At 56.5% G+C, this 22,045-nt stretch overlaps 1 protein-coding gene across 21 annotated transcripts in view; it reads left to right on the forward strand.

The window, feature by feature from the left end:
• MYO7A (myosin VIIA) overlaps positions 1-22,045 on the forward strand; it is an 89,694-nt gene that overhangs the window by 24,217 nt on the left and 43,432 nt on the right. For 10 of the 21 annotated variants that reach the window (XM_084974600.1, XM_084974603.1, XM_084974605.1 and 7 more), the window contains 11 exon segments: positions 6,292-6,476; positions 6,961-7,082; positions 7,170-7,312; positions 7,532-7,645; positions 9,112-9,265; positions 9,982-10,058; positions 10,614-10,733; positions 11,679-11,821; positions 12,794-13,004; positions 13,730-13,865; positions 18,214-18,320. In XM_084974600.1, coding sequence (XP_084830726.1) covers positions 6,292-6,476; positions 6,961-7,082; positions 7,170-7,312; positions 7,532-7,645; positions 9,112-9,265; positions 9,982-10,058; positions 10,614-10,733; positions 11,679-11,821; positions 12,794-13,004; positions 13,730-13,865; positions 18,214-18,320 — 1,512 coding nt within the window. 21 annotated transcript variants of the gene reach the window in all.

A 22,045-nucleotide genomic window follows, 5' to 3' on the forward strand; every position in this document is an offset into this window, starting at 1 on the left:
AGCCCAGGCCAGAGGCACTCCACGGAAACCCCTAATGTCTGCACCCAAACTCTCGGCGGCTGCCTCCTTGCTCCCCTTCCGGACAGCCGAGGGTCACGGGGCGGGGGGGGTCCCTGGTTTCTCTGTGGCCATTCACGCTGCCCAGGTGGAGTCTGACACATGGGTCTGGAGATGAGCGGAGGGCTGCCCACCTGCCTGCCCCGCGTGGCCAACGGCAGAGCTGAGGTCCCGACCCAATCTCCCATCAGGGGCAGCTTTCCAGGGAGGAGCTGGTGGTTGTCTCCAGACCCCACAGACCATGTCTAAGACTTAACTCAGAGGCTTGTGGTTGATGATTTTGTGTGCAGTTCAGTGATTTGGCTGGAAAACTGGTCCCTCGCACCAGGGAATCAGTTTGTGGACTGAATCAAGGACAAAAGAGCAAAACAGGATGGAAAAGGAAGCGCAGAGGAAAAAGCTTCAGAGGGGCCAGGATCAGGGAATCTTGTTTGTGAAGTTTTGAGGGTGGACTGATGAGCTGGCAGCGGGCAGAGACGTCAGCCTGGACCTTATGGCCTTACCTAGGCCGACTCGAGGATGGAAGGAAAGAATTCCAGAGCTGTGTGGGTTCTCTAGAAAACCCTGGGCTCTGCAGCATTTGCCTCATTAGCAGTTTCACTAGGGAGTTCCTCTCGTGGCTCAGTGGTTAACGAACCTGACTAGCATCCATGAGGATGTGGGTTCGATCCCTGGCTTCACTCAGTGGATTAAGGATCCGGCATTGCCATGAGCTGTGGTGTAGGTTGCAGATGCAGCTTGGATCCTGCGTTGCTGTGGCTCTGGCATAGACCAGCAGCTGCAGCTCCGATTAGACCCCTAGTCGGGGAACCTCCATATGCTGCAGGTGCGGCCCTAAAGACAAAAGACCGAAAAAAAAAAAAAAATTTCACTAGTAATCCTTCTGATTGGTTTTGGGGTGAGGGAGAGGAGATGGGGTGGGGGGGATGCAGATGAAGCTCAGGTGAGGCATATAAGCCACCCTTCTTGTTCAGGGGCTCGTGGTCAGGACTCCACACCATGGCACCTGCAGGTCTAAGCTTCTGGGTGGCTGTTGGTGTGGGGAGCTGTGCTCCAGAACTGCAGGGTTTGAGACGGTTTCCTTGATTTGCTGACTCTGAATCTGTGACTGGGTGGATGAGGTAAGACTAGAGCAAGTCTCTGGAGAAGGAGCTGGGCCATCGTCCCACCCAGAAACTGTACCTGTCTCTAACCATGGCACCCCCTGCTCACTTTGTGGCTTGGGTTACACTGGACACAGCCCCATGCACCCAGGATTTCCTCTGATGACCACGGCCCCTCACGGCCTTGGGCCCAGAGGACGCTCTGTCCCGGACTGTCTGCCTAGGGCTTGTCTGACCCCAGGAGCCTGAGGGACAGCACCCAGGGCTGTCAGTCAGCTCTGGCACCCTATGTGGGGCAGAGCCTTCAGAGGACACCTAGCAACCTCTCATTGGGTGGTCCCAGAGGCCAGGAGCCGTCCCTGGGTCTTGCAGGGAACAGGTGGCAGAATGGATGCTGAATAGGAGCTGGAGACCTGGTCTGGGAGTGGGGGGCCCTGAACCCAGGTCTTGGCAGGCGGCCTTTGGAGAATCCTTAGCCATTTCTGGCCTCAGCCAGCCCTTTGGGACAACGGGGCAGGCACCTCTGTGACACTCAGAAGGCAAATGTGTCCAGGATGTGTGTCTTGGTTGCCGTAGCCTGCTAAGGGAGAGGACCCAGGGCTAGCAGGCCTGGAGGCTTCCTGGAGGAGGTGGAATCCCACCACATCTCTTGGGATGTCTCTGGCCCTAGAGAAGCCCCTTGATCTCCACCTGGGGACTTGGGGGCTGCTAAGGACCTGTGTGCTATGGCCTCGGCTTGGCTTGCGAATAATCCTTATCTCTTCCCTGCCCCAGCGCATGGCCCCAGCGGGCAGGTTTTATTGCTGGAGACTTGATCAAGAGGCCTGGGCCGGCTAGTTGAACATTAACCCTCTGCTGACCAAGAAGCCTTGGAGAGAGAGGGCCAGAGGGGGGGAGGGAGTAGCACCCAGCGCCTGGGGGACAGATGGGCTTTGAGGCCCAGCGGAAGGCAGGATGGGCCTGAGTCGCATTATCAGCCGTGGCCCAGCCCCTCGCGTCTTTCACGCCCCCCCACAGCCAGCTCCACAGTGTCATAGGTGAATTCCTAGCATTTGGGGGAGCCCAGGCGGGAAGGAGAGAACTGGGGCTCTGGTGCAGGGTCCCTCCACCATCCCCACTCCCTGCTTATCTGCTGTGTGGCCTTGGCAAGTCCTGCCCCTTCTTGGAGGCTCAGGTCTCCCCTCTGTGAAGGGGCATCATGACTGCGCCTCACGGTGGCCTTCTGAGCGGTATGGGCAGTGATGGCCCAGAAGCTGCAAAGTCCTGCTCTGGACACAGATCTTCCTGGCAGCTGTTGTGTCCTTGTCCTTCAGCTGCGGAGGCTCCAGTCACTGAAGGAAGAGGCCTTGTTTTCATTATTTAGTTTGAAATGGGTACGTGTGCTACAGATTGGAAAGTATTCCTTCCACCACAGAGGGAACCGCTGCTACTAATTTTGTATTTATCCTTTAACAGAAAGACTATGTATGTATCATATGTGATATTAAATTATATGTATACACACATGTATATAATGAAATTTCTTTTTCTACACAATGGTAGCATTGCTCCCCCTACTGTGCTGTGCTTTCTCCACCAGCCACAGGTCTGGGCATCCTTCCTGTCGGTGTGGGCAGGGCTGCCGCGTGCTGCTGACAAGCCTGTCCCCTCAGTCCCCTTCTGTGCTGTTTCCTGTGGACAGCAGTTAATTTCTTCTCCATCCCTGAATCTAATCACTTTCTCATTTGCTCACCAAACATTCGCTGCGTGTGCCCTCTGTGCTGGGCCCTGGCAGTGCTGGGCCCCAGGCAGAGATTGACGAGCGAGGCTGGAGGGCCGAGGCCTTGAACCAGGATTCTGAGAGTCAGGTGGCCAATGGAAGGGGCCTGGGCAGGCTGTGATGGGTCCCGCAGGAGGCTGCCTGGCTTCCTGCATCTCTGTTTGGACCCTAAAGACGAGCTGGGTGAGGGGGCAGGGGGTGGAGTGTGGTGCTTTTAACTGCAGGTTGCACACGGTGAGAGCCTCTGGCTGCGGGATGTGGCCAGCAAGTGCCAGGGCTCGGGGTCTTGTGGGCACAGAAAGGATATGGACTTTGTCCTGAGCCCTGGGGGGCCTCCTGAGGGTTTTCGGCAGGAGGATGACACCCTCAGATTTTCAAAGAGCTGACCCTGGTACCAAGTGGCGGGCAGAATGCAGCGGGCAGTGTGGAAGCCAGGAGCTGGGTGGGGAGGTGCCTGGCCAGGGAGGTGGCAGTACCCGTGGAGAGAAGGGGGTGGTTATAAAGGAGGGAGGCGGAGGACCGTGGTGACGCTGCCGGTGGAGCTGGGTGGCAGAGGAGGAGCAGGGCTCAGGGGAGAGAGGGCTCTGGTCTGGACAGGCCTGTGCGGATGTCCAGGAAGCAGGGCCCCCAGGGGCCTAGGGCTCAGAAGGCTTCTCACGTGATGTCTCAGCTCATCCTTTGCTCTCTTTGGCGCCGCCCCTGCCCTGTGCTTGGTCGCCAAGCCTGTCCTCAGGGCCACCTCTGTCTGGCTCTGACTCCCCCGTTGACCGGTTCATTGTGTCTGAAATAGTGTCTCGGCCTCCAGCCTCTGTAGCTGCTCTTCATCTTCCCCTGCTGCCAGGGTGACCTTTGTCCCTCGGACCTCCCAAATGTCGTGCCCTTTCCCGCCTCCGTGCTTGATTTCCACTGACGCACCCACCCTCTGTCCCCCCTCCGCCGCCCCCCCAGCACACACACCCCTGTCTAGAGTCATGGTCTAGACAGGGGTGTGTGTGCTGTGCCTGATGTGAGCTCCCATGGTCCAGGCTCCCCCTTCCTGGCACCCAGTGTGTGGCTGTTATCCTCCCCACGTGCCTCATGAAGGGTTCCCGGATGAGTGCCCGGAGCCAGCCTCAGGCCGCGTGGTGGTCACAGGCCAGGTGAATGAGTGTCACATTGTTAAGGAAGTATTCAGGAAAAGGCAGGTGGCACTTGGGGACCGCTGTGCTCTACCAGGCACCTGTCAAGCTTGTGCTCTTTGGTTTTTTTTTTTTTTTTTTTGGCTTTTTTCTAGGGTCGCACTCGTGGCATATGGAGGTTCCCAGGTTAGGGGTCTAATTGGAGCTACAGCTGCTGGCCTACACCTGAGCCACAGCAACACGGGATCCGAGCCACGTCTGCGACCTACACCACAGCTCACGGCATTGCCGGATCCTTAATCCACTGAGCGAGGCCAGGGATTGAATCCTCAACCTCATGGTTCCTAGACGGATTCATTAACCACTGAGCCATGACGGGAACTCTTTTTTTTTTTTTTTTTTTTTAGGGCTGCACCTGCAGCATATGGAAGTTCCCACCCAGGCTATGGGTTGAATCAGAGCTGCAGCCACTGTCCTACACCATAGCCACAGCAACTCCAGATCCAAGCCGTGTCTATAACCTACACCACAGCTCATGGCAACACTGGATCCTTAACCCATTGAGCAAGGCCAGGGATCAGACCTGTGTCCTTGTGGATGCTAGCTGGATTCATTACCCCTGAGTCACAATGGGAACTCTGGCCCTTTGGTCTTTATAACAGCCCTGGGAGGTGGCTGTTAACCACCCCCCTTCCACAGATGGGCAAACTGAGGCTTAGAGAAGCAAAGCACTCTGCCAAAGGAGCGTTCCTTGTGGCTGCCTCTCTCTGGGGATGAGAGAGTCTAGCTGGTTTCCACTGCTTGGCAGGGCTGAGCTGTAAGGGACAGTGGCCGAGGTCTCCTGGGGTTAGAGGTTGACAGGTTCTGCTCTAAGAGGTTAGCCTGGGCTGGGCTGGGCTGTGTGGGGTGTTCTTACCTCGCCGTCCCACTGACAGTCCCTCTTCACTTTCTGACCTCAGACCAGCTGTGGCAGGCAGGTGAGTGTAGCACAGCGCCAGCTCTGGCTCCTGGGACATGGTACCTGCTTGGCCTGGCGGCTCCCTCCAGCCTCCTTCCCACCCCCCCATCCCCCCCATCCCTCTCAGCCTGGGCTCTGGTGCATAGTCAGTGGGTCAGCGTGGTGAGGCTCAGCTGCTTCTGGCGTGGGCTGCTTGGAGGAAGAGCCTGGGTGAGAGAGGACAGCCGTCCGGGGCCCTGAAGGGCGGCGACAGGCAGGACCGAAGCCTGGGCCTGGGGCGCTCAGCCCAGGGCAGCTTTGCATGGCTGCACCTGGCTCCGGTGGGCACTCGCCTGGCATGTGGTGCTGGCAGCAGCGCTTTCTGTGCATGGCCAGATTGGGTTGAGGCTGCTGGGACGTGGCTGGGGCCCTGGTGTCGTGCACTGGGCTCTGGTGGGGAGGTGATGGGCGGGGCTGTCACTCCCCTGCAAAGTCATAGTTTTTTTTCAGCCCCCTCCAGGCCCAGCAATTCTAGGCTGGGCCTGACCTTTTCCACATGGGGTGGGGAGGGGTGGGGCGGGGGGAGGAGTCACCCCAAGGGCCTTGCTATGTCCTGGTGGCAGGAGGGCCAGGCCTTGTTGTCCCCTGTGTGGCCAGGGCCCAGGCCCATGGCAGGAAATTTTGCACACAGGTGCACTAGCAGGAACCCAAGGAGAGAAGGCCCCTAGACGGCTCTCTGAGGTGTGTCTGGCCCCTGTACCTGCTTGCACAGGACGCTGGAGGTGTGCTGTCCCCCAGGGCACAGGGGCAGTGCTGCAGAGAGGGGCCCAGCCAGCCCCTCCCTCTCTTTATGGCTTCGTTCCACTCCGCCTTCACCAACCCAGCCTCACTCTGAAAAGATCCAGTTTGTGAATTTCACTTCACAAATTTGGGACACAGGGTTTGGAAACCATGGTGGGTGCCAGCATTTGAGGACTACCTACTGTGTGCTATGAATTTTAAACTCCACCATTGTTGATCTTCATCGGCAGTTATATTATGCCCATTTTACAGATAAAGATGAGGAAATCGAGGCTTGGAGATCCTCCCCTCCTCTCTCCCCCACTTCCTCCCCTTCACCAAATGTCACCGACCCACTCTGAGCCCAACTCAATGCTAGTCTGAAGGCTCCACTCCCATCTCCTAGGGAGGGTGGATTCTGACTCCAAGATCCACCTGACTGCAGACCAGTGCTCTCCCTTCCAGAAGGAGAGAGCTTTCTGGAGTCAGAGCCTCCCACACGGGAGGGGTGAGCTCCCTGTTCCTTGTTGCCCACAGACCTACACGGGCTCCATCCTGGTGGCTGTGAACCCCTACCAGCTGCTCTCTATCTACTCGCCAGAGCACATCCGCCAGTACACCAACAAGAAAATCGGGGAGATGCCCCCCCACATTTTTGCCATTGCCGACAATTGCTACTTCAACATGAAGCGTAACAGCCGTGACCAGTGCTGCATCATCAGGTGGGCAGCCCAGTACCAGCATGGAGCCAGGCTCAGCCCTTAAAGCGCCAGCTCTGTGCTCCTGCTAGTGCCTCATAATATAGAGAATCACCTCCAGGACTTATATCTCTATTAATGCCACCAAAGCTCATGTTAGCGTTTGAGGCCAATCTTGTGTACTACTGGCTCCCATTAAGCCAGGGTCAGTTGCAACCTCAGGCTCCTCTTTTCTCTTGAGTAGAAGGTAAAAGGACAAAGCACTGATCAAGGCCCTAGTATGTGCCATGCTCTATGCAGTGTGGACACAGGGGGGTGGGGTGGGGGGGGGTGTCCGAATGAAGGGGAAGGGAAGTAACCTTTGGCTGTGGCGGAGCCCTGAGCTCCTTTTATCTTCCCCAGCCAGGGGAGGTCCTTAGCGTCATCCCATTTTACAGATGGGGAGCTGGTTGGGGGGGGTAATTTAGGACTGTAACGGGTCCTGCCTCTGCCTGGGTCTCCTCTGCAGTGGGGAGTCTGGGGCAGGGAAGACAGAGAGCACGAAGCTGATCCTGCAGTTCCTGGCGGCCATCAGTGGGCAGCACTCATGGATCGAGCAGCAGGTGCTGGAAGCCACGCCCATCCTGGAAGGTAGGGCCCGAGCTCTTGGGGCCAGGCTGGGTGGCTGGGGTTGGGTGGCGGGGGGGCCTTGACTGTGACCCCCTGCCCACCCCGTAGCATTTGGGAATGCCAAGACCATCCGCAACGACAACTCCAGCCGCTTCGGGAAGTACATCGATATCCACTTCAACAAGCGGGGCGCCATCGAAGGGGCCAGGATTGAGCAGTACCTGCTGGAGAAGTCACGTGTCTGTCGCCAGGTGGGCCCAAGCTGGGGTGGGGGGTGGGGGGCAGAGCAGCACTTGTGCGAGACCCCTTGCCTGAGGGCGCTGTGGGGTGCACACTGTCTGCATAGCCTCGGCTGTCCCTGTGCTGCTGCCCGCATGCCTCTGTGCCTGAAACCCCACCGGGAAGCCCACCCATGGGGACTTTTTCATGGACCCAGCCCCAGATCCTGACACCTTGTGCCCACGTTTCAGGCCCCCGATGAAAGGAATTACCACGTGTTCTACTGCATGCTGGAGGGCATGAGTGAGGAGCAGAAGAAGAAGCTGGGCCTGGGCCAAGCCACGGACTATAACTACTTGGCCATGGTGAGGCCCAGGTGGGGCACCCAGGGAGGGGACACCCGCCCCAGCTCCAGGCCTGCTGGGTGGGAAATTTGGGGGCTTTTCTCCCATCCTCTGCTGGCCCTGGCCCACCATGGGGCCTGTCTCCACTTGGGCACACCCCTTGCATACACATCTAGGTGGGTTTTCACAATAGACACATCTCTCTCTCTCTTTTTTTTCTTGTCTATGCATCTGCAGCATATGGAGGTTCCCAGGTGAGGGGTTGAATTGGAGCTGCAGCTGCCGGCCAAAGCCACAGCCACACCAGATCTAAGCCACATCTGCGACCTACACCACAGCTCATGGCAACTCCAGATCCTTAACCCGCTGAGCACGACCAGGGATTGAACCCGTGTCTTCATGGATACTAGTGGGGTACTTAACCTGCTGAGCCACAGTGGGAACTCTGACACACACATTCTAAACGTGGACATTCTGGACCCAGGGACACATAGACACACACACACACACACACACACACACACACACACACACACACACACACGCCCACGTGTTCATGGGCCTTCCTGCCCCCGTGTGCTGCTCTCCTTCGGTCTTCGAGGACGTGAAGACCGGGACCTCTGCCAAGCCCCCAGGATTGTAGGGTGCAGGCTGCTGCGGCTTCAGCCTTGGGGGCTCTCTGGTTGCAAGGCTCTGGTGCCACCTTCTTGCTGCCCTCTGGCCGCCAAGGAGAAATGGGCTCAGAGCCATTGCTGCCACCCCGGCACCAGCGCCAGGGGCCCTCTGGCCTGGCGGGGTGGGTACCAGCTTCCCTAGCCCCGGGGGGGTGTCTGTTGCTGATTGTCTGGGCCTGAGCTGGGGCAGCCACATGGACACGGTGTGGGCTACGGCACCTGAAGTTTGCAGGCAGCAAAGGGGTGTGTGTGTGTGTGTGTGTGTGTGTGTGTGTTGTAAGTGTGACAGGCCTTCCTGGACACCTCCTCTAACTGGCTGGCACACTTGGATACACACACACACACACACACACACACACACACACACAGGGGTCTCACAGGCACACACGATGGGGCAGACCCCAGTTGGTGGCTCACCTGTCTGCAGCGGCCCCTCCTCCATCCCAGGCTGCACCTGATGAGGGTTCACGTTCCTGAGGGTGGGTGTCTGTGGGGGGAGAGGGGCACGGTGAGGGCTTGGTGCTGTGACTGCCAGGCAGGGTGACAGGGGCAGGCCCGGCATCAGTGACCGGCTCTTCTTACTCATGGGACAGAGGGGCATCCAGGCTCCCCAGATGTGGGCCATGTCTTCTTGAGAAGACCAGCCCGAGCTTTCTAGACTTTCTGGAGGAGTCATAGTTGAGGTCTGTGTCAGAGCCCCAGGCTGGCCTGGCTGGGCAGAGAGGGCTCTCCGGCCCAGGCCTTGCTTCTCCGTGGGGCGCTCTGGCCTCCCTGACACCCTCTGGCACCCCGTCTCCCACCCCTTCCCACCAGGGTAACTGCATAACCTGTGAGGGCCGCGAGGACAGCCAGGAGTACGCCAACATCCGCTCGGCCATGAAGGTGCTCATGTTCACAGACACGGAGAACTGGGAGATCTCGAAGCTCCTGGCTGCCATCCTGCACCTGGGCAACCTGCAGTATAAGGGTGAGTGGCACAACGGCCGTCTTCAGGAGAGAAGGCGGGCTAGGCACGGCATCCCCTTCACGCATCTGACACGCCCTGGGCACCAACAGTCAGACTGGGAGATGGTCGTCTGAGGCCGGCCCTGAGTCCCCTCTGCTCCTGGCCCTGGTGCCCAGCATGGGCCCTGGACAGAGGAGGCGCTCTGGGGACGTCTGTGCTCTGGGGACATCTGCGCAGTGAGCGAGGGAATGATCCCAGCTCTAGGGAGCTCATAGTCGAGTGAGTCTTGAAAGACTGAGAGGCAGAGAAAGGGAGCGCCAGGCAGAAGGAAGAGCTTGTGCAAAGGTCCTGAGGCCTGAGCGCGTTTGGGGAAGGGCAGATGGTATCAGGCACCGGGCCAGGCCAGTTCACCACGTCTGCCTCAGAAGCCCCTGATTGCTCTGGGAGCTGGCGTGGGGTTCGAGGGAGAGGGTGAGACTGCCAGTGTCTGCTGCTTGGATGTCACACAGGGAACCAGGTGCTGGGCACGTGTGCCTCCTACCTTCAAGGTGCCCATAGCTCAGGATGAGACCATCCATCAAACAGATATTAACCCAGAAAAGCATTTAATCATGGCGCTGAGGACCTCTGTGGACAGGGAGTCCCCTTGAAAGTGGGAGTGGGCACCTCCTAGACGGTCCCCTTGGCCCCATGCCCACCCTCCCTGGCCTGACGCTGCGCCCTGGTGCTGCTGATAGATCGCACGTTTGAAAACCTGGATGCCTGTGAGGTCCTCTTCTCCACAGCCCTGGCCACAGCCGCCTCCCTGCTCGAGGTCAGTGGGAGCCTTCTCTCCCCACGCTGCTTTTCTTTCCGAGGGACAGTTTTGACTTCAAGGAGCTGGGGCCCTCTGCTTGGAGCATTCTAGAAGTTCAGCACGGAGAACCAGATGTATGCAGGACCTGTGCTGGGCATGGGTCCCAGAGGAGGGGTGGACTCTGGAGTCTGGGAGTCTTACTGCCTGTCCCAGGCCAGCTGCCCCTGGGGACAGGGTAGAGGGTTGGGGGGCCCTGAGCGGGTCGGGTCGGTCGGCTTTTAGTAATATTTCCTAGGTTCTGCCCTAAGCTGGAAAACCGAGGTAAGTAAAGCCAGAGTCAGAGCCAGCCCGGGAGGGACAGGTGACATGCTGGGGGGAGGGGCAGGGGCTGTGGAGGGCAGAGCAGTTCCTTTCAGGTGCTTTGGGGATGGGGGGCTTGGGGGGGTATGTGTGGAAGGGTGGAGGGAACAGTCTGAGTAAGACCTGGTGGGAAGGCGTGAGGGGTTCTGGTGCGGTGCAGGGAGGGGCGGGCTGGCAGGTGGCTAGTTGAGCGCCTGGATGTCGCCCCGCCAGGTGAACCCCCCGGACCTGATGAACTGCCTGACCAGCCGCACCCTCATCACCCGCGGGGAGACAGTGTCCACCCCGCTCAGCAGGGAGCAGGCGCTGGACGTGCGAGATGCCTTCGTCAAGGTGAAGTGGACGCTAGCTCCCCCCCCCGGGGGGGGGGCTGGGTTGTGGCTGGGCAGGAGCTGAGGAGTCCACAGACCTGGAAGGACATCTGGGCCTTGACCCCGGTCTGCCCTTGGGTCCAGACACCAGCCCCTAGCTCTCTCTGGGGCCTGGGCAAGAGTCCTCCTTCCCCAGGTCCACGTGTCCCATGAGGGGCTGGGGGTTGCGCTCTTCAGGAGCCCCGACAGCCCCGAGGAACCCCCGCTCCAGGCCCGCTTTACGCTCCAGCCCTTGGCCTCCCGCTGAATCATATTCTTGGGTCACTCAGTTTGCTGTGCTGTTCCCAGCCCAGGGAATACCCTCTCTGGTCTCTCCAAAGAAGACCTCAAAGAGGGGCTGGGTCTGGTGGGGAGGCCTTCCAATCCTGCTAGTTTGTCATCCATTGAGCTCTGTCCCTGCACTAGGCCCTGGGCTGGGCTCTGGGGCACTCGAGACAGTCAGAGCTGAGGGGGCAGACAGAGATGGTTGGAGAGGTGGGAGACCAAACTGCGGGTCAGGGATGGTTTCTTGGTGGAGCTGATAACAGAGCTTTGAAAAATAAGCAGAGGAGTTCTCGTTGTGGCTCAGTGGTTAACGAATCCGATTAGGAACCGCGAGGTTGCGGGTTCGATCCCTGGCCTCGCTCATTGGGTGGTGTAAGCCGGTGGCAACAGCTCTGATTAGACCCCTCGCCTGGGAATCTCCATATGCCACGGGTTTGACCCTGAAAAGACAAAAGACAAAAAAAAAAAAAGCAAAAAAAAAAAAAGCAGGGATTGTTCAGGCAGGGAGGGTGTCCCGGCAGAGGGAACAGCTGGAGTAAAGGATTGGGGGGTTCACACTGCACGGCAGGGGCCCAGGGGCCTGGCTGGCCTCCCTGGGAAGCTGCGGCTGTGCCTGTGGCTGACCAGGCGCCTCTGGCCTCAGGGCATCTATGGGCGGCTCTTCGTGTGGATCGTGGACAAGATCAATGCCGCGATTTACAAGCCCCCCTCCCAGGAAGTGAAGAACCCTCGCCGGTCCATTGGCCTCCTGGACATCTTTGGGTTCGAGAACTTTGCTGTGAACAGGTACCATGGGGGACTTTTATGCTACAATGCGGACGTGTCCTATCTCTCCCTTTAAACGACATTTAGCCAGTTCCAGGCACACGCTGCCAGGCTGTAGGAAAAGTTGACTCCGGATGTCCCGGGGGCCCCTTTCTGCTGCTTCTCCATCCGCTCTAATCCTGGGTCAGCTGAGGCCAGCGGGATGGTGGGGGGGTGGGGGGGGGAAGGCTCTTACACCGTCTCAGACACTGCAGTCCCCACTGCCCTTGCAGTGTCTGAGCTGCAAGGTTCCTTAAAGCAGGTGAGGCTGGGCCTGAGCCAGGCTTGAGATGGGGGTCTTGGCCACTCTTGGGGTCCCACCCCTCTTGGGGTTCATGTGACGGGCTGTTGAATGGAGCAGGCCCAGGTAGATGCTGGGGCTGGAGGCAGCTGTCGGACTCCTGGCAACTGGGAAGTCCCTTCAACTCTTGTGAGGTTCAGATATCCCAAAGACACCCCCCCCCAAAGTATCTGTCACCTGGGAGAGCTCTGAGCTGGTGGCTCAGCGATGTCAGCCTCCAGGCCCCATTGGCCAGAACGCACGAACCCCCTTCCCACCTCTGCTGACGCTTTGGCTCTGTCTCTGTGGCCCGCCTCCCCAGGCCTTGGCTCTCCCCCTCTGCTGAGGTGCGTGGCGCCCATGGGCCTGGCCTCTCCCAGGGCCTGGTCATGCGGGGGTAAAGGGCTCCAGCCTTAACTCTCCTCTGACGTCCCGAGTGACCTTGAATGAGTGCTGTGCCCTTGCTGGGCCTCAGTGTCCTCCTCTGTATGTGGATGGGGTGGGACTTGCAGAGCCACCCTACCTTAGAGGTTGGAGAGTCCGCAGAGGGACCTAGGTGCCTGGGGTACACGGCAGGCCAAGGTGGGGCTGGCCCTGAGCTGGGGGGCGGGGACTGAACACCCCCGCACCCCTCAACCCCGTCTGTCCCCTGTGCTCCGCGCCCCACCCTGCAGCTTCGAGCAGCTCTGCATCAACTTTGCCAACGAGCACCTGCAGCAGTTCTTCGTGCGGCATGTGTTCAAGCTGGAGCAGGAGGAGTACGACCTGGAGAGCATCGACTGGCTGCACATCGAGTTCACGGACAACCAGGACGCCCTGGACATGATCGCCAACAAGCCCATGAACATCATCTCTCTCATCGACGAGGAGAGCAAATTCCCCAAGGTGCGCCCGCGGCGGCAGGACAGGGCGGACCGGTCCCCTCCACGCTCAGAGCCTCGGCTCTCCTCATCTGTGAAGCAGGACTCATGACACGTGCCTCTCAGGGTCGCTCTGGGGCCAGTTCAGAACATGTGTTCATTTGACATTTGGGAATTGCCTACAGTCCATGCGTCCTGGACCAAGTGATGAAGAGCCAGGCAGGCAGCTGGCACAGCATAGGTGCTCCAGACATGGCATTTGTCTTGGAGTCGGGGAGGGGCCATTCTCATGATTTTAATCTTGGGAAATAGATTTTCTCTCTCCTTTTCTTTCTTTCTCTCTTTCTTTCTCTTTCTTTTGTTTCTTTTGTTTTCTTTCTTTCTTCCTTCCTTTCTTTCTCAGTGCCACACCCACGGCAATGCTGGATCCTTAACCCACTGAGCGGGGCCAGGACCCACATCCTCACGGATACTAGTTGGGTTCATTTCCACTGAGCCACAGCAGGAACTCTGGAAGTGGATTTTCTAACCTGGAATGTACAGGTTGTGAAACTCCAATCCACCCCCATCTCAGATGGGGAAACGGAGGCCCAGAGAGCTTGTGCCTGGGGTAGCAGGGAAGGGAGGGCAGCTGTTGGGAAAGACAGAAGAGGGGGTGCGGAGACGTGGGGCAGGAAAGGCAATAGGGTCTGGTGGAGACTGGGGCGAGGGGAGGGGGTGGGCCTGACAGCGGCTCCTCGGTTCCCGCAGGGCACAGACACCACCATGCTGCACAAGCTGAACTCGCAGCACCGGCTCAACTCGAACTACATTCCGCCCAAGAACAACCACGAGACCCAGTTCGGGATCAACCACTTTGCAGGCGTTGTCTACTACGAGAGCCAAGGTACAGACGGGCCCTCTGGGGCTGGCTGTCTCTCTTTGCCTGTGTCCCCTCCCTTCCTTCTCCTTCCCGGGCCCAGGACAGAGACACCTGGGTCCTGAAATGCAAAGAGGAAAGGATGTTAGGAAGCATTGGGCTCAGTGCTCTTTTTTGTTTTGAGATTTTTAAAAATTGTGGTAAAACACATACAAGGTATTTTCAATATATTACAATCTAATTTTATATATAGAAATATATGATATACAATATTATATAATATATAATAATATATCATGTATCATATCATATGATATATATTTCAGTATACATAGAAATATATAATATATGTATAATGTATATACTGTATAAACATATATATACATATATTTTTAAATATATATAAATATTTCAATATATATACAATATATTCGCCAGCTTAGCAATTTTTCAAGTCTACAATTCAGTGGCATTAAGTGCAGTCACGATATTGTACAACCATCACCACTCTCCAGAGCCTGTTCATCACGCCACACAGAAGCTCTGTACCCACTAAATGGTAACTCTCCATCCTCCCTCACCACCCCGAGCCCCTGATAACTTGTATTTCACTTTCTGTCTCTTTGTATTTGACTGTTCCAAGTACCTCATGTAAGTGGAAACACGCAAATATGTGTCCTTCCGTGTCTGGCTTTTTTCCCTCATCATAATGTCTTCAGGGTTCATCCGTGCTGTAGCACGTGTCAGAATTTCTTTCCTTTCATGGCTGAATAATACTCCACTATGCGTATATGAACCACACTTCAGCCATTCATCCATCGATGGACTTTTGGTTTGTTTGCACATTTTGGCTATTGTGGATAATGCTGGATAGTGAGCAGGGTATACAGGGATCTTTTTTTTTTTTCTTTTTAGGGCAGCATTCGCAGAGTATGGAACTTCCCAGGCTAGGGGTCGAATCAGAGCTGCAGCTGCTGGCCAACACCAGAGCCACAGCAATCCCAGCAATGCCAGATCTGAGCCGTTTCTTTGACCTACACCACAGCTCATGGCAATACCAGATCCTTAACCCACTGAGCGAGGCCAGGGATGGAATCCGCATCCTCATGGATGCTGGTTGGGTTTGTAACCAGCTGAGCCGCAGCAGGAACTCCCAAGGGATCTTTTTGAGTCCCCGATTTCAATTCTTTGGGTGGGCTTAATATTCTTTTGCACATGTGGGGAAACTAAGACTCAGAAGGGGTAGTCAACTATCGTTAGATCACACAGAGTATTGGATGCAAAGCCAGGCCTAGAACCGGCCCAGTGACCCACCAAGACTCTGAGTGATAGGACCAAGGGTGAGCTTTAAAGGAGATGTATCTTCTTTCTCCAGGGAGATGCAAGTGGGCTTGTTTTAAAGCTAGAAGTGAGGAAGACAGAACAGTCAAGACGCCCCGCCTGGGCATTCTTACAGGGTCTGTCCAAGACGGTCCTTGCCAGCCTTGCTCCTCCCACTCCAGCGCAAAGGGTTGGCCTTGAATGAGCATCAGCTGTGGGAGGCATCGCCCCCTGACCCTGCCCTTCAGCCCCAAAGAGTCCCAGCCACAGCTGAGGCCAATGACATTCCAAACAAGCAAAGAGCCTCCGGTTTCACACTCCCTTGTTGGTCGGTCTACAAAGCAGAGAGTGAGCCATGCCGCAGTGGTGGATTCTGAAGGCTGCTCAGCCTTCCTTAGACTATCGGGTGTGACATAGGCCAACGTAATGAATCTGAGGATGTCAAGCAGAAAATGATCCCCAAAACAGTGTGTTATCCTTTTCCTCTGGTGCTGATGCCATGCACATTTATTAAATATATTGCTTAAAAGGTGTTCAGGCAGAACCTGGAGTAAAGTCTAAAAAAATAATAAACATGTGTCTTAAAAAATAACATTAATCCTCAATATTAAGTTTTTCTGAGGATGTGCAGAATTAGAAACTCCAAGCACTGGGTGACAAGAACATTTTGGTTTGTCCAATTATATCTTGAATATCTATATCTATCTTATACGTCTATCTAATCTGTCTGTCTGTCTGTCTATCTAATCAGCTGTGAGATCCTACCCTTCTGTTAGAAAGACAGAAGCCAACGTTAAGTTTGAAGGACTGTCGGACAAACAAATGGGTCTGTTGGGAGTAAGAGGGGATTGTATTTTTCTGTTCAAGTCAACCAGCCTTTATGTACCAGGCATCACGCTCTTGCTGAGGATACAAGGATGAAAACTGAGCTCTACTCGGAGCAATAAAACTATAAAATGTTCTAAGATCTGGAGGACCCAGAAAGGTCAGCCACTTTTATGGATTTGAAAACGGAGAGGGAAACGGCTTGAAGGTCACCGATTCAGTTTAAGGTCATCGATTCAGTTCTGAACTACTTTAAATAATTCTCCCGGCATTTTCTCTTCACAGAGCACGGTTCCCCCCCATTTAAAAAAATTCTTTCCATTGCAGTTTGTCACAGGATAATGAATGTAGTTCCCTGTGCTGTACAGTTGGACTTTGTTTTTTTTGCATTCTACATATAGTAGTTTGCACCTGCTAATCCCAAACTCCCCCCCCACCCCCCCCAACCCCAGCAACCACCCATCTGGTCTCTATGCACAGAGTACCATTTAATTCAGCATTTTATTTACGACATGGGTGGTGGCAGGTGGTCCAAAAAGAAGAGATTATGGCCACATCACGCTCATTCAACAGATAGAGACGCTGAGGCCTAGAAGGGGACCTGTCTCGGGTCCCCCAGTGAGTCTGTCATGGAGCTTTCCCGAGGGCCCTGCAATTCCACCCCGACTTTAGAGCCCTACCTTCCACTGCCAAGTGCCTCCTGCAGCTCACCTGTCCCCAGAGGCTTGGTGGGCAGCCCCACACTCGTCTTTGTGCCTCTACCGGCAGCCTGACCTATGGAAGAAAGGGTGCTGCTTCTCCGCAGGGTTCCTTCTCCTCAGGCACCCCCAGTCTTTGAGCATCCCGTCTTCTGCCTCAAGGTAGCAAGCATCCCCTTTAACCAGTTCCTAAGTCCTCAGTCCCAGCGCATGGCAGCTTTTGGAGTCTGGGTGGTGCCGGGGCTCCTGGGCGCCCCTCTTAACTCTGCCCGTGGTCTGCTGTGTGGTGTTAGACAATCTGCTTAGCTTCTCTGAACATTGGTTTCTTCACCTTGTGGGATGGGGAGATAATCCCCCACCTGTCCTGCAGATACGGGGGAGCTGTGTGCATTACAGCTGTGAAGGCGCTCCCCAAACACCAGGTATTGTAAATTCATTCCTTTACTCTTAACTGGTACCAGATGAACGTGTATTCTCTCCCAGGGGACACACTAACTTTTGACACCTTCGTTATCCACCCAAGTCACTGGGCTCTTTCATCGGTAGAAATTGATGAGAGACCAGACGAGGAATTTAGGCAAGGCTTTACCGGGACTCATGCTGCGGCACGAGGGAGCGAGAATGAGAAACAGGTGCCCCTGCTTGCTCCTGGAGGAAGGCAGGCTGGTTCCTTAAATGAGGCGGTCGCCATCTCTGGGTCGGGCTGGAGGGCTGGCTTGGGTGGTCCGCCCTGCTGGGCTATGTGCAGGGCTCCGGGGCAGTGCCCGGCTTTGGGCTGTTGGTTTGTGCTCTTTTTGTATCTTACTGTTCATAATTGCCCTGGCTTCACAGTCTTGGTCCCTTTTGGTTTCTTTGTATTTTGTTGCTCAGGGAGCTGTTGGCCCAGGTGCAAGCGTTCTGGGAGAGGGTCTTAGGTCCCAGCCCACCTCACCTGCATTCAAAAGGCTAAAGCTGGGGAGCTCCTGTGGTGGCGCAGCAGAAATGAATCCAACTAGTATCCATGAAGATGTGGGTTTGATCCCTGGCCTTGTTCAGGGGGCCGGGGATCCTGTGTTGCCATGAGCTGTGGTGTAGGTCACAGACGTGCCTTGGATCCCGTGTGGCTGTGGCTGTGACATAGGCTGGTGGCTGTAGCTCCGATTCAACCCCTAGCTTGGGAACCTCCATATGCCACAGGTGTGGCCCTTAAAAGAAAAGACTAAAGCTGGCATTTCAGGCTGGGGAGATTCAGACCCAAAGGTGGCCCCACTCCCTCGCGGGCCCTGAGACCCCCTGCCCATTTCTTTGCCCAGGCCTGGAAGAGGGGGTGCTGTGAGGCTGGCTCTGCCCCTCACGTCCTCTGTGACCTTGGGCAAGCTGCTGTCTTCTCTAGGCCTCAGTGACCCCCATTGGAAGCTGGATGTGGTTGAACTGGGTGAATGTTGAGAGGCTTCCCGGGCCAGGTGCTGCGGTTTGGGAGAAGGGCGGAGTCTAGCTGAGGACGGCTGGCTGCCTGAGCTGAGGAGGTGTGACTGCTCTTTGCCGCTGCCCAGGCTTCCTGGAGAAGAACCGGGACACCCTGCACGGCGACATCATCCAGCTGGTCCACTCCTCCAGGAACAAGTTCATCAAGCAGATCTTCCAGGCTGACGTCGCCATGGTAATGTCTGGGGGTGGTTGTCACTGGGCGGGAAGGGCCCCCAGAAGCCAGGTCCGCGTCTAAGAGCCTCCTGGTCCAGCAGCTTCAGCTGAGCTCCTCTGGCTGCAGAGCAAGGGTGGGGCTTTGCTGTGGTTCCAGAAGGGTCTTGGGGGGCCTCCAGGATCCTCCCACGTGGTCCTCTTACACTAGGGGGTGCGGAAGGGGTGCAAAGCCCAGGGAAGGGTCACATGAAAGGTCACAGAGCAGAGCCTAATGGATCAGGGCTTGGTTTACCATGGGGGTCCCCTCCCTGAGCCCAGCCTCCAGCAGCTATCAGGGAGCACAGGTGAAGGGGGCACACCCAGCCTTGAGGGCATGGATGGATGTGGCTGTTTGGAGAAATGGGCACCAGAGCCATATTTGCGCCAGCCCTGGACCCCCATCGGAGGGGGGGTGTGTGTGTGGAGAATTTCCCACCCTTGACATTGCCTTTGTCCCTAGAGTGTAGGCTGGTGGACTTGTCTCCTGCAGGACTGTAAGCCCGTTTATTTCATATCTTCCTCCTGTCCCTTGGCTTCCTGGAGGGGGCATGGAGGGGCCCATGGGGAGGGCAGAGCCGCTGCCCCTCGGTGCCTGTCCAGGTGCCTGTGTTGCCCCCAGCCCCCCAAAAGCCCAGACTGCTGCCCTGAGGGTCGTCCTCTTTCCCTGGTGGATTTTGTCCCCCGTTTTCTGACCCACCACGTTCTCCTTGCCCCCCACCCCATCCCGCCACGCATGTGTGCTTCCTGTTGTAGTTTCTCTGTGGTTATTCGTCGGGCACTGTCCGCCAGCCAGCAGCTTCTGCGAAGGTAACGACCCCCGCCTGGCACTGGAGGATGGCAGGAGAGGCCTCAGCCGCTCTTGGGGCTGGGCTGTGTCCTTGGTCCCGTGGCACTGAGGCTTGGGGAAAGGGCTCTTGCTTTTTGTTTTATTGTTTGTTTCTTTTTTGGAGTGTGGTTTTTGGTGGTGGTGTTTGTGGAGTGGTTTGTGGCGTGGTTTGATTTTTGTTTTTCGGGTTGTGTGGACTGCAGGCATCTCAGTTTCATAGGGGAGGAAACTGAGTCTTAGGAAAAGAGGGAAGACGTGCCCGGTGTCCCCTGCGAACCAGGGCCAGGGCTGGGACTGGAACCTTTGTCTCCCAAAGCCTCTGCCCCATCGAGTCTCTTGGAGGAAGGCCTGCTGCTTCCCCCGGGCCCTTCTCAGGGTTTCTACCTTCGTGACTGGGTCAGATCCTCTGATAACCTTGTGGAACAGGAGGGGCAGGTGGTATCTTCGGCATTTTGCAGGTGTGTGTGGGGGGGCAAAGCGCAGAGATGGAGTGTGGTTTCGTCCAAGTCACAGCATCTGGGCCCTCCCCCCGCCCCAGACCCCCTTAGGCCCTGAAACAGCATCCCCGGTGTGTCCAGGTCGCAGCTCCCACAGCGCTTTGGTCCCCAAGGGCCCTGGGTACTCTGAGCGGCAGCGTGACTCTGTCTTCCCCTCGCCTCCCCTTTCTCAGCCTCCCTCTCCTCTCTGCCTGATACTGAATCCGCCCACGTTTGGTCTTCGGGCTGAGTCCCTCTTCCTTCCTGTGCGCCTGGCGTCCCCCCTGCTGGCAGGTGCCTCATAGAACTGCAGGTGCACAGTTCATAAAGCCACAGGAGCAAGGCGTGCGCCTGGAAGGAGGCCTCTGTCCTCTGCCCATGGGTTGGTCCCAGGCCAGCACTGGGGCCCAGGCGCCTGGAGCTCCAACCCCAGCAGTCCCTGCCCTGAAGCCCACACAGTGCAGGTCGCAGGGTTGGTGAGACGGGAGTGGCTCAGGGCTGTCCCCCACTCTCCTGTTCTCCCGTAGACCCCAGCTCGACCCCTGCCAGGCCCCCTCACCTCTCCTGGCATTGGGCAGTGCCAGAAGACCTCTGAACCCATCGTCCCCTCCTTTCCCAAGCCCCTGGAAATGTGTGGGGACTCTGCATGACGTTTCCTGTTCTAAGCCTCCTTCCCTGGAGCCCTGGGCTTAGAACCCACTTGCTGGGGAACCATGGAGAGGTTCAAGTGTAAGGCTGTGGGGTCTCCAGACATGGCCTGCTCCCAAGGGAGTTTTTGGAGCACAGAATTTGAACATTGCAGTGACACAGTGGGTACCCAGTACATCTTGTCTTCTGGGCCAGGTTGTGAGCTGTTTATTTGTATCTGTCACCTCATTCACTCCCCATGGCACCCCTGCGAGGAATTCCTATTGCCCTCCCCTTATAGGTAAAGAAGCCGGGGCTCAGAGAGGCTAGGGTATGGGCTCGAGCCCATACAGCTTGTGACACAGGGTTCTGATCTAAGTCTGCCTCAGGGAGGTGCAGGGACTTGGGGCCAAGGTTATGCACAAGTGATGACTAAAGCGAGGCTTTCAAGGCCCTGCTCCTTTTTGCTGTACTGTGGCTGCCTGCACGCATTGCCTCAAGGAAAAAAAAAAAATGAAAATGCTTTGTAGGAGTTCCCGTCGTGGCACAGTGGTTAACGAATCCGACTAGGAACCATGAGGTTGCGGGTTTGGTCCCTGCCCTTGCTCAGTGGGTTAACGATCCGGCGTTGCCGTGAGCTGTGGTGTAGGTTGCAGACACGGCTCGGATCCCGCGTTGCTGTGGCTCTGGTGTAGGCAGGTGGCTACAGCTCTGATTCAACCCCTAGCCTGGGAACCTCCATATGCCATGGGAGTGGCCCTAGAAAAGACAAAAAAAAAAAAATGCTTTGTAACTGCTGGAAACATGACAGCTCTGTTAAAGGGCCATGGAAATCAGCTTGGTGAAGGGTGGCTGTTGAGTCACACTGTGCTGGTGACAGTGCCCTGGCTGCCGAACCCTCCTTAGGGTGGAAGCCCGTGACCTCCCAGCCAGCAGACCCATGTCCTGCGCAGGCTCCGCCCTCTGGAATTCTACCCTCTGACCCAGGTCTGCCCCCTCAGGGTGCTCCAGGCAGCCTCAGGGCAACCATTGCTGCTGGAGGGAGCAGCCGAGACAAGAGTACCTCCTCAACCCCGGGCACATGTCCTTGGGGCCATGAGTCCACAGGACACCTGTTCACTCTTTACGCAGGGGGCTTCTCCTGCCAGTCACTTCCAGCCCCTCCGAGGAGTCATTGACCATTGGCTTTTGGGCTTCTCACTTCTGCCTTTACCCCTAAAGACCTGCAGGTTATCCCAGAATACAACACATGTCGGAAAAGATGACCTTTCCTTCCAATGAACTAAAACCAAATCAGAAAGCAGGTGGCCAGGGAGGTGAGAGCAGACCCTGGGCTCATAGTCCCCATTCAGTCATTCCTTCCGTCCATCACAAATACCTTTTGAGTGCCCGTTATGTATTATCATCTGATGTCCTGGGGATGTAGCGTAGTGACCAAAACGGAGAGAAACTTACATTCTAGCAGAAGGGGAAATAGTTAAGAAGCAAATAAACAAGGAAAATATATAATATGTCCCATGGCGATACATGAGATGGGAAGGTTGCGGGAGGTGGGGCTTGGCAATTTCGAGTAGGGGGATGAGGAAAGGCTTTACTGAGGGGTTGGTAAGGTGGTGGAGATGCCAGCCATGAGCATTCTGGAGGAAGAGCATTGCAAGGGGAGGGAACAGCAAGCGCGAAGCCCTAAGGTGCTGTTTAAGCCCCAACCTGCCTGGTGCATTGTAGGGAGAGCACAGAGGCAGGAGTGGCTGCAAGGGAGGGAGGGAGGTGGTGGAG

This window comes from Sus scrofa, chromosome 9 (genome assembly GCF_054392235.1).
Source record: "Sus scrofa isolate SSC_HxYL_T2T_F1_AM1 chromosome 9, Sscrofa_HxYL_maternal_Yorkshire_Landrace_v2.0, whole genome shotgun sequence".
Taxonomy (NCBI): Eukaryota; Metazoa; Chordata; class Mammalia; order Artiodactyla; family Suidae; genus Sus; species Sus scrofa.